Genomic DNA, 16,160 nt, shown 5'->3' with positions numbered 1-16,160 from the left:
TTATTACTTCAGGTTAAAAAGGTCTTTTGGAAGATGCCTCTAGTGGCTCAAAAGCAAGCATCATTCCAGAAGTTAATGTGAACTGATGCACATTTTAAATGAATGGCACCATCCAAACTGGCATAAAATCAACATTAGACTATCATTGTCAGTCTCAGTTCTCCAAGACAGATTGCCATGCCTTTTGATGGTCAGAAAATGGTCAGATTGCTATAAGCAAAATCGCTGAAGCAAAACCACCTGGGTGGCGAGATAGACTGGAATGCCCATGGGGACTGTCGGTGACTCCATCATAAGACTGTTGTTGTGCTTCAGGAGTTCACATTTGTTACTGGGTTGGTGAAATCTAATGATAGATGATACAACCAGTTTGGGGTCTCTGCCCTGCTTTTTAACAGCCTGCCCTGAGGTTGGCACACTCAGTTGTGAACCACTCCAGACAGTGAGACAATGACTACATCCGTTTTTCCCAAATTCAGAGCAGAATGCCTTTTCTGCATTAGTGACAGTTCTACTATTTCTATCTAGTAATGGACCAGCATTGTTGCTAGGATTCTTTTTATTCCTAATATTCTTCCTTTATTGTCCTTTACTCTGTGATGATAGAGTTCCCCATGTTTTTTTAGTTACCTTATCAATTTTCTACATTTCCTTACTTTTGCTATTAGTGAATATAAATCAATTTCCCCTTTCTTCCATTTGTGTAGATTTTTTGTTTTTGTTTTTATATAGTTGCCTCTACTTCTATTCTAAGCCAGACTGGCTTTTTAACCAGTGTCCTCCTTTCTCAGTTGTGCCATTTGGGGCATCTAGTAAACTTTTCTTAAATAATTCCCAATTATCATTCACATTTTTCTTATTAAAATCTCTGGGGGTGGGGGGTTCATAGTTTTTTCCATAATTTTTTTCAGCTTTGTGAAATTGGCCCTTTAAAGTACCAACTACTTTGGTTTGGACTTCATTTTGTTTGCACATTATAAATGGGATCAAATTATGATCATTTGTATCTCAGCTGCCACTGATTTTGAGTTCTGTGATCAATTCCTCTTTATCTGTCAAGATGATGTCTAATACAGAATTTCCTTTTGCTGGTGGGAACGCTTTGAGTTAGGAAATTGTCATCTGTAATAATTAGAAATTCTGAGGGTGTTGTTATAGTACTGGCTACATGAGACCTCCTGTATATGTCACTCATATTGAAGTCCCCCATGATCTCTCAGCTTTTTTTCCTCCACATTATAGATATGTGTTTAAGGAGCTGGTCATCCTGTCCCTTCCTTGTCCCATTTTATAACCTTGCCCCCCTCTTTGCAGCTAAGAGCCTGTCTTCCTGATCAGGATGCTTAAGGGTTGGTGTACGCCACTGCTTAAGTCGAACTAACTTACGTTGCTCGGGGTGGAAAAAGCCATCCCCACTCTCTTCCCCCTCCCCCCCCCCCCCCAGAGCAATGCAAGTTTTGCACTATCCCCACTGGCACTATGTTGGTGGGAAAGCATCTCCCGCCGACATAGCTTCCGCTTCTCACAAGGTGGAGGAATTATGCTGACAGGAGAGCACACTCCCATCAGCATAGTGCGTCTTCACCAGATGCACTACAGCGGCGCAGCTGCATTGGAGCAGCTATGCCGATGTAGCTCTGTAGTGTAGACTTGCCCTAAGTTACAGGGAGCTATGGCCACTTTACTTCTGAATGAGAGCATCCACAGGGCTTAATGTGCCTTAACTTATGTACATAGATTTCACATCTTTAGCTGATTCGCCTTAATTTTCCTGAGTGTTCCCATGTAGACATGGCCTTAGTGAAGAAATGAGAAATCCCTGGCCGTGATTTGTCAGGAAATCAAAAGATATTTCATGAAGGCTTTGGGAGGAAGCATCAATGAGCAGAGAGAAGGAAAAAAGTGTTTTCTATTCTCCCTAGTCTCTGGTTACTTTTCTGTCTGCCCTTAAGTTATGAGCAGCTTGTCCCAGTTGTCTCTCTGGAAAGTGCTGAGTGCATTATGGGTACTGTTTTAATATGAATTAAATGCCAGGAGAACCACCAATACTCACTACATCACAGTGTGTCTCTACTGTAACTCTTAACCTGTCCTGTCTCATCTCACCTGTACTCTATCTTCTGTATTAATCACCCCCTCCTGTAACTCATTTTCTTATGTAATTTGTACTGTCAACAATTCTGCTTTAATAAAAAGTGAATAAACTCCCTGTGACAGCATTTTAGGATGCACCAATATTTTACGCCTGGGGGAATTCTATGCCAAAAAAATAAAAATTCTGCACACTATTTTAAAATTCTGCATATTTTGACAAAATAACACAATATAACCACTCCAGTTTCAATTATTTTGGTAATTTATTGCAAAATACCTGTCAACAAGTATGTCAATACAGACAGCAGCAAAAAAGATTCCCCCAGGAGAGTTAAAGAAGGCCCTACAACAACCCAGTTCCTGTTGGGGGGGAATGCTGGAGGGGGCTGTGTGGAGCCCCCAGAGCCCAGACTCCTGCACTCCCATTCCCCCAGAGCCCAGCTGCAGGGCACCCCCTAGCCCAGACACCAGGGCCGTTAGCCCCCCCCCCCCCCCCCCACTTCTTTACTGTCCTGCCAGGGGACGTGTTGTGGTGCAGCCCTGCCCTTCATCACCTTTTGCCAGAGCTGGGTCTTCTGGGCATTCTGCTCACTGTGAGCTGGGCTCTGCAGAGCCCCAGCGGCCCCTAGAGGCGGCCAGCAGCTTTGCAGCCCCAATTCTGCAGGGGAAATGGGCAATTTTGCAAAATTGCAGTGTCAGGGTTCTCCCTCCACACACACACTCTGAACTCTGGGGTACAGATGTAGGGTCCTGCATGAAAGACCCCCTAAGCTTATATTCTACCAGCTTAGGTTAAAAACTTCCCCAACACACACATTCCTTTCCTTGTCCTTGGATGGTATTGCTGCCACCACCAAGTGATTTACACTAAAATTCAGGGAAGGGTCACTTGGAATCCCTATCCCCCCAAAATATCCCCAAGCCCCTTCAGCCCCTTTCCTGGGGAGGCTTGAGAATAATATACCAACTAGTTGCCTTAGCAATGTGAGTACAGACTAGACCCTTTATCTTCAGGACACTCAAATCAATCAGGTTCTTAAAAGAACTTTATTATAAAGAAAAAAGTAAAAGAATCAGAATCACACCTGCAAAATCAGGATGGAAGGTAACTTTACAGGGTAATAAAAAGATTAAAAACACAGAGGACTCCCCTCTGGACTCAGCTTCACAGTTACAAAAACAGGAATAAAACGACCTTTGTAGCATAGGAAAATTCACAAGCTAAAACAAAGGATAACCTAATGCATTTCATTGCCTTACTTACAATTTCTGTGATTTTTAGATGGAACATTCCAGGTATATTTTCAGGAGATGCTGTACCTGCTTGGCTTCTCTCTCTGTCCGGAGAGGGAACAACAAAGAGAGAGCCCAAACAAAACCTTCTCTCCTGCCCACCCCCCACTCCAGATTTGAAAGTAGCTTCTTTCCTCATTGGTCTTCTGGTCAGGTACCAACTAGGTTATTTGAGCTTCTTAACCCCTTACAGGTAAAACGATTTACTACAGCTGCCAAGGAGGGATTTTATGCTACCCTTCTCTATATTTATGACATGCAGTGGTGCAGAATTCCCCCAGGAGTAAATATTTGGACTGTCTGCAGGCTGCCAGATTTATCTTATGATGTTCCTGTATTCTGTGTAATTGGGTGACTCTAGTATTGACTAACTAGTGCAAAATTAGCAAATCTACCATTATAACTAAATTATTTTGACTTCATCTAACAATCTTACTTCTGCTGTGCAACTAATCCACTCTTAAGTGCTTTTTCTAAAGTTTTTTTTTTTAATTAGAATAGATTTTGGACTAGCCAGCAAATGTTTTGGAAGCTTGTCTAACTACTTCCTGTTAGTCTGCTAGGCAAAGTAATTGGAACTTGCCTTTTATACAGATCATTACATGTGATGAGTTGTATCTTGAAATTATCAACAAATCATTTAAGTATTCTTCTTTGTATTTAACCTTTTAGCATTAATATTATGAGTTTTATCTTATTACTTCTATTTTATGATTTTATCTGTGTAATGTGTTTATCTATGATCTAATTTTATCACAAAATGTAAAGTGAGTTTTTTATCTTAAACACAAAACCATCCATCCTTAGCACTCAGCTATACTTTTTCATTCTTTCAAAGAAAAAAGGTAGCAGCAGTCCTAACCTACCAGCAGGCATAAGAGAGCACAGATGCATTCTAGTGGGGTGCAGAGGAGATTTTGTTTGTTATTTCTGTGCAGAGTTTATCTCCTCTCTTGTGAGAACTTTTGTCCTAACTGTGTTGTAACATTTTTTGCCATTTCCAGACAGCTGTGTGCGCCATAGGCTGAACTTCTCCAACATTATATTAAGGCCAGTGGGCCCAATTCTGAGCTAGGCTTTGTTCTGGCTAGACTATCTTCAATAGGAGTTTGCCTGAATATTGGCCACGCTCGTTCTCTTCTTAAGCTTTATTTGGGAGACACTGTGATACAAGTTAGTGAGAGGACAAATTGAGTTCATGCTGTTGAGCACATTTTTAATTTGTAGCTATAGGCAAAGTGGTCCTGCAAAATGAAGGAGTGAAGATTGTGAGTCAAAGGGGTGGGGTTTGACCCTAGCATGATGGTTGCCAGTAAGTTGTCAGGCTTTGCTTTTTTACCATATGTATATGGGAAAACTGGTATTTCTGATTATCTTGTATGGTAAATATTTCTAACCTTGACTCCTTTGTCTTTCATAGAAAATGGGAGTAAACAGAGAGCAATAAAATGTAAAAATGTTATGATCTGTATTTTTGTTAATCACAGCTTTTAATTTTTTAACACAGGATCCAGTATATGGTAGAGGGAAACTTGGAGAAATTCAGGGACTTGTACTGGGCATGCTGGACACATTTAACTATGAGCAAGTAAGTTGTGTGTGCCTCTTCATTCTGCCCATAGCTAAATAAAAGGCCTAGCTAGTATTGCCTAGAAGAGGAGTTATTCTTTCTTTTCAGTTCACTAATTGTCAGGAATTAACACATTAACATCAGTTTAAAAAAAAAAAATCAGGCAAATGGAAACCCAGCTTTTGTCACCATCAAAAGATGTGTGCATTCATATAGTGCTATGAGGCATTGAAAAACAAAGCAATACAGGGAAATAGATTGCCAACTACACAGTTAAACATGTGTCAAGGCTGATTTCCCACTCTGGCACTTCAAGTGCAGAAGGTTGGGGCCCGCAAGGATTCTAAAAATTAATACTGGCCACTCCAGGCTGGTATTAAACTCCCAAGGTCACAGCTTTTCTCTGACCTTGGATGGGTTAGATGTGGCCACCAACCAAGTGCAAAAAAAAAAAAACCCTTTGAGAACCCAGGAAGGAACACTTGGGAATTCTTTCCTGTGGGGTATCCTCAAGGCCTTTCACCACCACCACCCCCCACCCCCGGGAAAGAGCTGAGGGGAAAAAACAAAGGAAATCAGCTATTGCCACCAGCTAATTAAACAACATGCACAAACCTCTTTGGGACACAAAAATCCAATCCTGTTTTTTAAAAAGGTAACATTTATTAAAAACAAAAAGAAAGGAAATACATTTGGAACTTAGCTTTTTGCTAGATCTTAAAAGAAACAATTACAAAAATAAGCATCAAGATAGCTCTCTTTAGGTTCAGCTTAAAGGTTACAAGCAAAACAAAAGCATCTGGGGTTAGCACAGAGGAGTCCACAAGCCAAGAAATAAACAGAAATAAACCTAATCACATCTTTCTAAACATTCCTAATCTACTTACACATTTGGGAGTTCCAAATAAGTAATTCTAGGTATGATCTGATGATTTTTGATTGTACCTAGCTTAAAGCTTCTTATAGCATAAATGCTCCTTGTTCCCCTCTTTCCTGGAGAACACAACAGAGAGACAAAGGGAAGTTTTTTCCCCGTTTTAAAAAATTCTAGCCCTCCCATTGGCTCTTTTGATCATGTGCCCGCTCCTTTCCTTTTACCTGTGGGCTTGTTAACCCTTTACAGGTAAAGCAAGTAGAGAACAGCTACTAAGAGGAATTTTATAGCTAACTGGCTGGTTGGGTGTCCATAAAAGGGAGCTACCTCCTACCCCCCTTCATTTATCATGTCTTATCCACACTTTAGCATATTATTGTGGAGGCAGCCATAGTTCAGATTGTGTTCTAAAAGTTACTTAAAATGAGTGTTGAATTTCAGTGTTCGTTTTTATGCCCTTTGAATTTCTATGTAGCTTTTGTATGATTTCTTTTAATACTTTAAATACGTGTTTTGAAATTGGCTCATGTTGAAATTTGTCCGTGGGAGTCTGATTCTTCTTTGTCAACTGATACCTTTACCTTTATTCCATACCTTTCTTCTGCCATCCAGACAAAAATCTCATCCTGTCTTTGACATCTCCTTGTGGATATTCCAGCTGTCAACTGAAACTTAGCATACCCAAATGGGGCTTCTGATCTTCCCCAGAGCCCGTCCTTCTCCCCCTTTCATTAGTATGTTGGCCTGCACCACCATTCTACAGATCTTTCAAGCCCCTAACCTTGGATTCATTTTAAGAAAATAGAGAAATTACTTGTTTAAAGATGGTTAAAAAGTCTTGCTTCCATGTAAGCCATTGCTGCAGTTGCCACAGCATGCTGTGCATTCCCACGCTCGGAGAATCCTGTAGTCAGAGAATCCTCTAGTCTTCAGCCATGTCCCCAAAGGCCACATGAATAGCTAATAGGACAAAAAGTTTTGGTGTGTTCTAGTCTCTTCCTGTATTGACAAACCAAAGGGTTAAAAAATCGATTGACTCAAGATCCTAAAACTCATGAGATTGGCTTAAGTTTAACAGAGGTAAATTGAGTTTTCTGTATTTGCCTTTTGAATTCACTTGGGTCATATTTTCACAATCTGAAACTGAGGCCCAAAATCTTCCTTTTTACTTTACTTTTTTACATTTACCAAAAAAAAAAAAAAAAAGCTTCTCACATAATCACTTGACTCTGAGAGCTGGGGTTTAAGAAAAACACCGAATATTGAAACGCTGGCAGTAAATTCAATAGTCTTGCTGCTTCTGTGCCATAGCAAACAGCTCTTCATAGCAGCTCTGCTTTGAGCTCAAGGATTTAGGCCCCAGGCCCCTGGGGTTGGTTGGCAGTCTTGCTCCGTTGCACTCCTCCCATCCGCACCAGCTTTCTGTATGTGGACCACAGGGTTAGTGGTGCAACTGGAACCGTGCAACCTGGGTGGAAACAAGGTCCACTACCCCAAAATGGTGGCATACTCCCTCTTCCCCCACTCTTCATTGAAGGTCACTGCATGTGCCTTGTTACCTGAGGTGCATAACGAGTCAGATGCCTGCAGAGAATGGAATGGTGTGCAGAATAGACGTGATAAGGACTGTGGGGTATGTTGCCAGAGGAGAACCACCCTGCACCTGTGAATGGTTGGTTCCTCAAACTCATCCCCCATACCAGTTACTCAGATTCACTACACTGATCTTAGGGTATGTCTACACCCAGCCGCTAGTTCGGCAGCTGGGAATCGAAGATCCGGGTTCGATTTATCGCGTCTGGTCTGGACGCGATATATCGATCCCGGAAGCGCTCGCCGTCGACTGCGGTACTCCAGCTCGGCGAGAGGAATACCGCGGAGTCGACGGGGAGCCTGCCTGCCGCGTGTGGACCGCGTCTGAACCACGGTAAGTTCGAACTAAGGTATGTCGACTTCAGCTACGGTATTCACGTAGCTGAAGTTGCGTACCTTAGTTCGAATTTGGGGGTTAGTGTAGACCAGGCCTTAGTGCCAGTAACCCCCGCCCCAGAGACTGTCCCCTTGGATGCTCATCTTCCTGGAGATACCCAGGTTCCTCAGTGAGATGCTGATCTTATTACAGTCCACAGGCCTCTCCTGACTTTCTGTGGGGATTATGTCTGGGAAGAGCCCTCACAGATGGCTCAAATTCCCTTCTTGCTTCCTCCCTCCTGCTGTGATTCCACTGGCTCTGGGGAAAAGCAGTGGACTCAAGTGATACTTCTGTACCCATCATCTGGCCTCTCCTCCCAGGGGAAAAAGGGCACTTCCTCCTCCGGGGAAGGAGAGCCCCAGTTACCTTTTGTGCTCCTCTGTGGGCAGTTCAGGCAGTGGAGCCAAGTGTGTTTGCTAAAGACAGGCATAGCTAGTGATCAGTGACTTCATCAGATGTTGATAATCAAGCAGGTTTACTGTCTTATCGGAATATTGAATGCTGATAACTGGGTAGATTGACTGCCCTATGCAGACCTGTCCAGGAAGGATCCTTTTTAAAAGAGAAGAATCTTATCTCTTTCTTTCCCTTCCCTTTTCATGATTCCTGGGAAACAGAGTTGATTCTCAGTGGCAGATGCCTTCTGATATCACTTAGCAACATCTGCCACAGGCTGTACCTAGTGTCTGGAACAGACTGTCCCCTTTGGTTTTGTCCCTTTAAGGGAACACCAGCACAACGTCTGCTGCTTTTTATGAGCTGCCCTGTGCCTCTCCCAGTGTATCCTGTCAGGAGCTAATGTCCTTGAATAATCCTGAAGGGGAAAATGAGGAATGATAAGATCGTGCAGAGGTGATATACATTTGCACAAGGCCCTCTCCTTTCTTAGTAGGGTGCTTATCTTTGATACTTGTCAAGCTGTTGCCAGATGAAGGAGGAGTAACCAACTGATGGTCCAGTTCTATCATCCAGGTGCTATCAGTTTGGGAAGTAAATTCCTAGATCCATTTTAGGTTTTTTTGCCCAGTTTCAGGGAGGGAGGCTCATATTTAGGTCTCCTTTCTAAATCAACTCTATGGCAAATGGAGGAAAGACCTCACTTGTAATGTTTCATTTTCATAAGTCCAATTAGGGAAGATGACACATACATGTTACCTGGAACACCTTTTTACAGCAGTTGAGTTCCTCTTTCAGATGCTCACACATCCTTTTCACTCTGCAAGATCTCCGCATGGTGTTTGGGCTGGTCTTGGCTAGAGCACATTATAGAGTGAGTGCGCTAGGATGTCAGCCTTTTCCTGAGTCCATTCTGTTTTGACTTGGCAGAAATGTGTTTGTCTTTGATCCCTTCTGGGTGTGTGACAAATGTTCCATGGTGCTCAGGGCAGTCTGTGACAGCACAGATACTGGATGTTTCCTTCTCACTCACTGATGGGCAGGACAACCATCAGTCATAATCCAGGATTTTCCCTCTTTGATTCCTGGAAGTGACTCTGCAGCTGTGTCTTGCTGCCATTTTGTGTCTCAGCCAGAGAATGCGAAAGCAAAAAAGAGCAATTCCTCAAATGTTCCTCTTCCTGTAATGCTTCCCCTGGGATCCTTCCATGTGTGATCTGCTCACAGAGAAAAAGCTCCGCTATCTCACTGGAGCAAGGCTGGAGCTGACAGACAAAGGAGAGAATATCGCCTGACGTATTGGAGAGTCTAGCTAAGGCAGCAGCTGAGTCACTCTCTGGGGCTGTGAAAGACAGGCAGTTTACCTAGCTCCCTCTAAGGGTGCAGAAGCTCACCTGTGGGGGACAGAGGCTCTTCCCAGAGCAGATTTACAGGAAAGGATGCTTCTGGAGAAACACTGAAAAGACATTGATGGGACAGGTCTCAGACTTCAATCATTTTGATGTTGCCTCATCAAACCTAGATTTACGATAACTTTTCCGTTCCTTTTAACATAGGGATCAACATCAACAATCAGCCACAGGAAATGACAGGAAAGACTATTTTCATAGTCTTTTTTTTCTTATTTGGAGGAACTGCCTCACTGAGGCAAGCAGCATGCGACCTGCCATCCATATGCTGGCCTTGGAAATGTTTCATTCCTGCAGCATACTCTCAGGCTAGGCTGAGCCTTTCCCTTTAAGGACAGTTCATTCGGTTTGCTCACCCATTGCATTTTGAATTATGCTAATCAGATTTGGCAGACTGTTTTACTGTGCAGGTCTTCCTTGTGCATTTAAGTATGCATTTATCTAGCCAGTATTTAGCTATCCAGTCCTTGAAAGGCATGCATGTGCAATCATGCCTGGTCTCAAGGGGGAATGGTCACAGCACTCGAAGGGTTGCATAGGTCTTGTTCCATTTTCAGAGTGTTCGGTGTATGTCACCGTGCCTCAGTGTCACAACTGAGGATGCCAAATTCAGAACACACTGCTGAGAAATAGGGCAGACTCATCCAAACTGGTGGTTATTCTATCATTAGGTTATACCAAGACAGTAAACGAAGAAAACTTCTGTCTCATCACACTGGTTAACAAGAAGCCAGAAATTCAGTCTCCGTAAGCATTCCAGCCCTTGTCTCACCACCTAGACACTGGACTCTATGATGAGTGGTTACTGAAAACCAATTAAATCAATTATAGGGTCTTTCTAATCCCAAGAGATCGGCCACTTAGCCACGTAAATATATAACTCAGATCTTACCTAATAATCATGCTGATGCCAATCCTTTAGTAACTAAAAACTAAATGTTTAATAAAAGAATAAGAGTTGTTAATGGTTAATAGATCATATACATACAAATAATTGCAAGGCCCTTATATCTGGTTTGTAGCAGTGATGGAATAGACTGCTGTCTTGTAAAGTCTCTCTGGTAACTTCCAAAAGATTGGAAGGTCCTCAGTCCATAGTTCAAAATGCTCCTTTTAGTTGTAAATCCACCGTCCAGAGAATCAGGGCAGGAAAGGGGCAAAATGGAGGTATCTTGGGGGTCTTTTTTTATATCCTTTGCTATGTGCCTGGAAATTTACTGTCTCAAACAAAGCTCACAGCCTCTGTGCAATATTACTGGCCCAAGATGGACTCCAGGGTCACATGAGCATATCACATGTCCTTACATGGCTTGATGACTCACAGGGGCAGTCCTTGCCCATATACTTGCTCTGCATATTCTTGTGGTATCCAAATGAAGGCTTACTGGAATGAGTTTCTTCTATGGCCCATTGTTAGAGTTAAGTGTCCTTAATGGGCCATCAACACACAACTGTCTGGCCTTGATGTAAGTCTTATCTGGTGGGTGTTACTCAGGAATACAACACATGTATAAGATACAAGTCTATGGCCAATATTCATAACTTTAGATACAAAGATGATACATGGATTCAACCAGGATATTCATATTTAGCAAAACCTAACTTTTCCATTGACATCTTACATGACATACTTTGTACCAGATTTGTACACTGATACTAACTTGGACTCCTTATTCATTCCATGGTTGGCGTACCCAAGCCCACCTATCCACTGACACTTTAAAAACCCTTGCACCCCAATCTGGGTCTATGCAGGTTATGCGATATGTATGTATCTTCTCATCCTTGCAAACGATACCTGTAACCCCCCGTAACCCAAGCCTGACCCCAGATGTACAGTACCTTGCCTCTTAACTCGTGTATATTTCATTTTAAACATTAACTTTAATAAAAAATTTAAATCTGTTCAGTTATATAAATGGTCATATTCAATCATACAGGATCACAGTGTAATAATAAAACTCCCCTATGGATAATGGACATGATAAAGCTCCTATGCCAGTGATGGGTGCTTTGAACTTGTATTAGAGAAAAATACTATTGATTTCCTCCTTACAATGCTGTGAGATCTAAAAAACTACCCAGAATGTTTGTAGGTGTTTAGGTCTTTAACAGTTTCATTTCTTTTTTAGTGGGCTTCTATGAGAACGCAAACAGCAGAGCAAAGTGTGCAACAACCTAGGAAACAAATTCCTAACAGTGAAATGCCTCTGATTTTTAATTCCATTTTAAAAGTGTACAAATCAGCAAGACAGAATTGTCAGTATTATGGCAGAGTGGAATTCTCAGCATTTTTTACTCTTAAAGCGTATAGCATATTTGAGTTTACTCCTCCCACCTCACCCTTATGCTCCCTATAATTCTCATAAAATGGTGGATGTTAAGAATTCCCTCTGAAAAAATGTACTGCGTAAAGATAGAGAATAAGAAAGGAAGCCTGGAGTATGCAAAATCACAGAATGTGTCAGTTCCATCAGGACTTGAACAAAACCACTGAAAGACAGAGATTGTAAATGAATGACTTGAATAGATAAAAGCAAAAAGTTATTGTCTCTGTTAACGTATGTGGGGAGATAAAAGGGTACTGTATTTTCTGGGTAGCAGATACAGAGTGTATAAGGAGAGGCTACACTTTTACTTTTAGTAATTTCATAAGCTTTTTGCTATGATAAATTACTACATATAGAATTTCTGCAGAGTGGTGACAAAATGACATAATTGTCTTCCTGCACAGACCCTTCTAGAGACAACTACTAACCTCCTGAACCATGATCTCCACTGGTCCTTGTGTAACTTGAGAGCCTCCATCACTAGAGGACTTAACCCAAAGCAGGATTACTGCTGTATCTGTCTGCAGCAATACAAGAGAAGGCAAGAGATGGCTGATGAAATCATTGTCTTCAGGTAAAGCTAGAGAGATGTGCATGTTCATATTTTAAACATAAGGATGGTGAAATAGGAACTGCTGTAAGCCTTTATCCAACTTTCAAACCAAACCTTTGTTTTAGAAGTTCAAAAGATTCAGGTAACTGTACAGATCCCCTGAGTATTACTGTTTGAGTGATGAGGCTTGCTACAAAGGTACCCATGCTAGGTCTTCCTTCGTGCTGTAGTGGAGCTGTTGCCATCACTGTATCTCTCTGCCTTAAGTATGTAAGGAGATCATAGGGTGCTTAGGGAACATATTTTGCCAGCATTATTACTTGGCTAGCACCATGCATTTTGGCAATTTTTTTTTGCACATCCCTGATTGATAAGCCTAGACCTATATATGAAAGGAATTGATAAAGGAAAAAAAACTAGTCATTTCCCATAACTGGAGTTCACATCTTTATTTTATTTAGATTTTACATTGTACCTGTCTCCAATTCCTCTTGATGCATACAAAATCCCAAAATAAGTGAAGCCTGTCTAACGGGTCATTTAAGAAGTTTCCTGTGTGGGCCAGCAGACTGAGAGAGAGCTGGAGGTGCCAGTAAAGGGTCTCCACAGTGGGCTATGGAGAGAGGCTTAGCAGAATTAGGAAGCACTTACCCCAGGAGGGACCATAGGGAAGAGCCACCTTACTGTAACTGGAGACTAAGGGCTTGACTACACAAACATTTAGTTCACGGCAAGCTGGGGTGCAGTCTGCCCCATACTAGCCTGCTGTGGTCTAAGGGCACGTCTACACTACAGGAACTGCAGCATGACTGCTGCAGTAGCGCCAGGGCCGGCTCCAGGCACCAGCTTAACAAGCAGGTGCTTGGGGCAGCCAAGGGAGAGGGCGGCACGTGTGGCGATTCGGGGGCGGCAGGTCCCTCACTCCCTCTAGGAGCGAAGGACCTGCCGCCAAACTGCCGCCGCCGATCGCGGCTTTTTTTCCCCCCCCCAATTGCCGCCGCCGCTCGCAATTGCGATCGCGGCTATTTTTTTTTTTTTTTTTTTTTGCTTGGGGCAGCAGAAATGCTGGAGCCGGCCCTGAGTAGCGCCATAGTGCAGACACTTCTTACATTGACAGAAGGGGTTTTTCCTTTGACGTAGGTAATCCAGCTCCGCAAGCAGTAGGTCGACAAAGAATTTTTCTGTTGACCTAGCCACGTCTAGAAGTGGTGATTAGGTCAGCTTAATTGCAGTGATCGGGGTGTGAATTTGTCACACCCAGGAGTGATCTAAATTTTAAGTGTAGACCAGGGATAACTGTCTGTGTGAACCCCACAGTAACAGTTCATTATTGTCAGTGGGGCCATAGAATAATACCTAGCTCTTATATATTGTGCTTTTCATCAGTAGATCTCAAAGTGCTTCACAAAGGAGGTCAGTATCATTATCCCCACTGTACAGATGGATAAATTGAGGCACAGATGGAGTGATGCACCCAAGGTCCCCAGCAGGCCAGTGGCAGAACTGAGAATTGAACCTAGGTCTCCTGAGTCCCAGTCCAGTGCCTGGCTACCAAGCCACACTGCCTCTGTGAGCAGTTCTGTCCACTAAGGGGTTCTTCCACCTTTCTTTGAAGCAGCTGGTTCTTTCTGCTGTCAGACAGGATATTTGTTAGTGGACACTTGATTCAGTCTGGGATATCTGTTCCTGTGGAATGTGTCCCAAGTGCACAAGGGAAGGAAACCCCACTTTAAGGACTATTATAGAGTAATTGTCAAAGAAAGGAAATTACCAGGTAAGTAAATCTGTCCAATTCTTCCCTGGATTGAGTCTCAGCTAGCTAGCCCTCCTCTACATCCCAGTCTTCACTGGGTGAGTTGTTCTACTGCACCAGCAGGGTTGGAAGAGATGCAAATATAGATCTGGATGTCTTCCTGCTGAGAAAACTGCAAACTAGAATACCTCACCCCTGTTCCCAGCAGCAGATTGAACAAGATGGGTAATGACTTTAGAGGATAGCATTGGGCTGTTGCACATTTCTGCCCCAAGAGCTCTCTTACAGAAAGGAACTGAGCTACTTGAGTGACACTATCAGCCCCTGCTTGGTTCCTCCCTGAGGTCAACAATGGCTCAGGATCAGGGTATGAGGGTAGCTGAACTTCAACAGACACCAGGAGGCAATTGTTCAGCATATGAAAGCTATTTACCTGTAACTGTCGTTCTCAGAATATATTGCCACCACAGTTTCACACTCATTATCTCCCATCTTTGAAATGCTTGCTTCTAAACAGGCCGTCATGAAATGAAGGGGCATGGTCTGTATGTGCAAAGCATTATGGATGCGATCTCTGTCAAAAGATGTGATTCTTTTGTGGCTCTCTTTGCTTTTAGTGACTCTGGGTTTGTACAACTCTTGATCCAAGGGTGTAAAAATGTGGAGGCATTTTATATACTGGGAACTATTGTTGTAGGTAAGCAGCCCTGTTCTTCTTAATTGAAAATCAACGGGAAAATCTCCCTTTTCAGTAGCATGACATTATTGTACTTAGCCTTAATAAGACTTTTTAGTTTTAATATTATTTAGTATTATCACATTTTAGAAGTTTATAGTGAAGTTTCTACTCTTGTTTTTACAGTTGTGGCCATTTGTACCACTCACTCTGTCTGCTGAGTAAAGAGTGTGGCATAGAAACCAAGGGACAGATGAGATGGACTTGCTATAAATGCAACTCGAGTAACAAAGGGGGAAAACTGAGTGAGAATTTCTCAGAACTGAAAAAGGGAAATGGTGCATCTCTGGCACAGGTAAGATTCATGGGAGGGTTTGTCCCTGAGTGCTAACAGGCTGAACTGTCTTTGTTGTCTCTAGATTTTATTAGTGAATTTCATCTCATTTTTGTAGCCTAGCTTCATTTACAGAGATGAACCCTATAAGAAAAGAGGCTGAGCTCCCACAGAGTGACATCTGGTGGATACATTTCCCATTTCATCTGCTATGTGGGGGCCTGGAACAGGCCTGGGGGCAGTTTCTTTTAGATTAATGTTAACAGTGTTTTGTATAGGCTCACTAGCAGACCTGTTATTGACCTGGTAGATATTGGAGAGTCTTTGATCCTTCTTCCCAGGAGACAGGATCTTCTGTCCACCACCTGCACCCTACTCCAAACTGAGCCTGACCATTTTTCTGTGGTGGGAAATTTTAAGAAAATCTAGATGATGGTAGTGGCACCAAATGCAGAATAGTAGGAAATTACTGATGATTGGCTATAATACATCACTGCTGTCAGTTTGCATCGAGCCAATAAGAAAATCTACATCTGGTGCAAGTCTTTTTCAACCTAATGCAGCCAGAAATAAACTGTGACCATGCAAACTCCTACTTTCTCCTGGGCTTGCTACCACAAATTGCAAGTAAAAATAAATAATGGATGTCTTGCCAAGATTTCTCCTCTGAATTATGCATCTCAGGGAGCAGAGTTTTGCCTTTGAATGTTACAGAGAGGGTGGAGATACGGACTTTTCCCTAAATACATCTAGATACTTTGTGCATTTGCTTTGTTTTGAAAATAAAACATCCTACCACATACACAAACCATTAGTGCATTTCCACTTCTGAAAGCAAAGTAAATCAGTGACTGAGTACATTGTGATGGTGTTTTGCTCAAATTCTTTTCTAGCAGATTACTTCAT

At 42.4% G+C, this 16,160-nt stretch overlaps 1 protein-coding gene across 1 annotated transcript in view; it reads left to right on the top strand.

Moving 5' to 3' along the window:
* VPS8 (VPS8 subunit of CORVET complex) overlaps positions 1 to 16,160 on the top strand; it is a 196,342-nt gene that overhangs the window by 138,918 nt on the left and 41,264 nt on the right. The window contains exons 22-24 of the mRNA XM_065410354.1: positions 4,895 to 4,975; positions 12,343 to 12,512; positions 15,107 to 15,275. Coding sequence (XP_065266426.1) covers positions 4,895 to 4,975; positions 12,343 to 12,512; positions 15,107 to 15,275 — 420 coding nt within the window. The remainder of the gene's footprint in view (positions 1 to 4,894; positions 4,976 to 12,342; positions 12,513 to 15,106; positions 15,276 to 16,160) is intronic.

The sequence above is a fragment of the Emys orbicularis genome, chromosome 9 (assembly GCF_028017835.1).
Source record: "Emys orbicularis isolate rEmyOrb1 chromosome 9, rEmyOrb1.hap1, whole genome shotgun sequence".
NCBI lineage: Eukaryota > Metazoa > Chordata > Testudines > Emydidae > Emys > Emys orbicularis.
The sequence above is the reverse complement of the archived record's forward strand: the minus strand, read 5'-3'. Positions and strand labels throughout refer to the sequence as shown.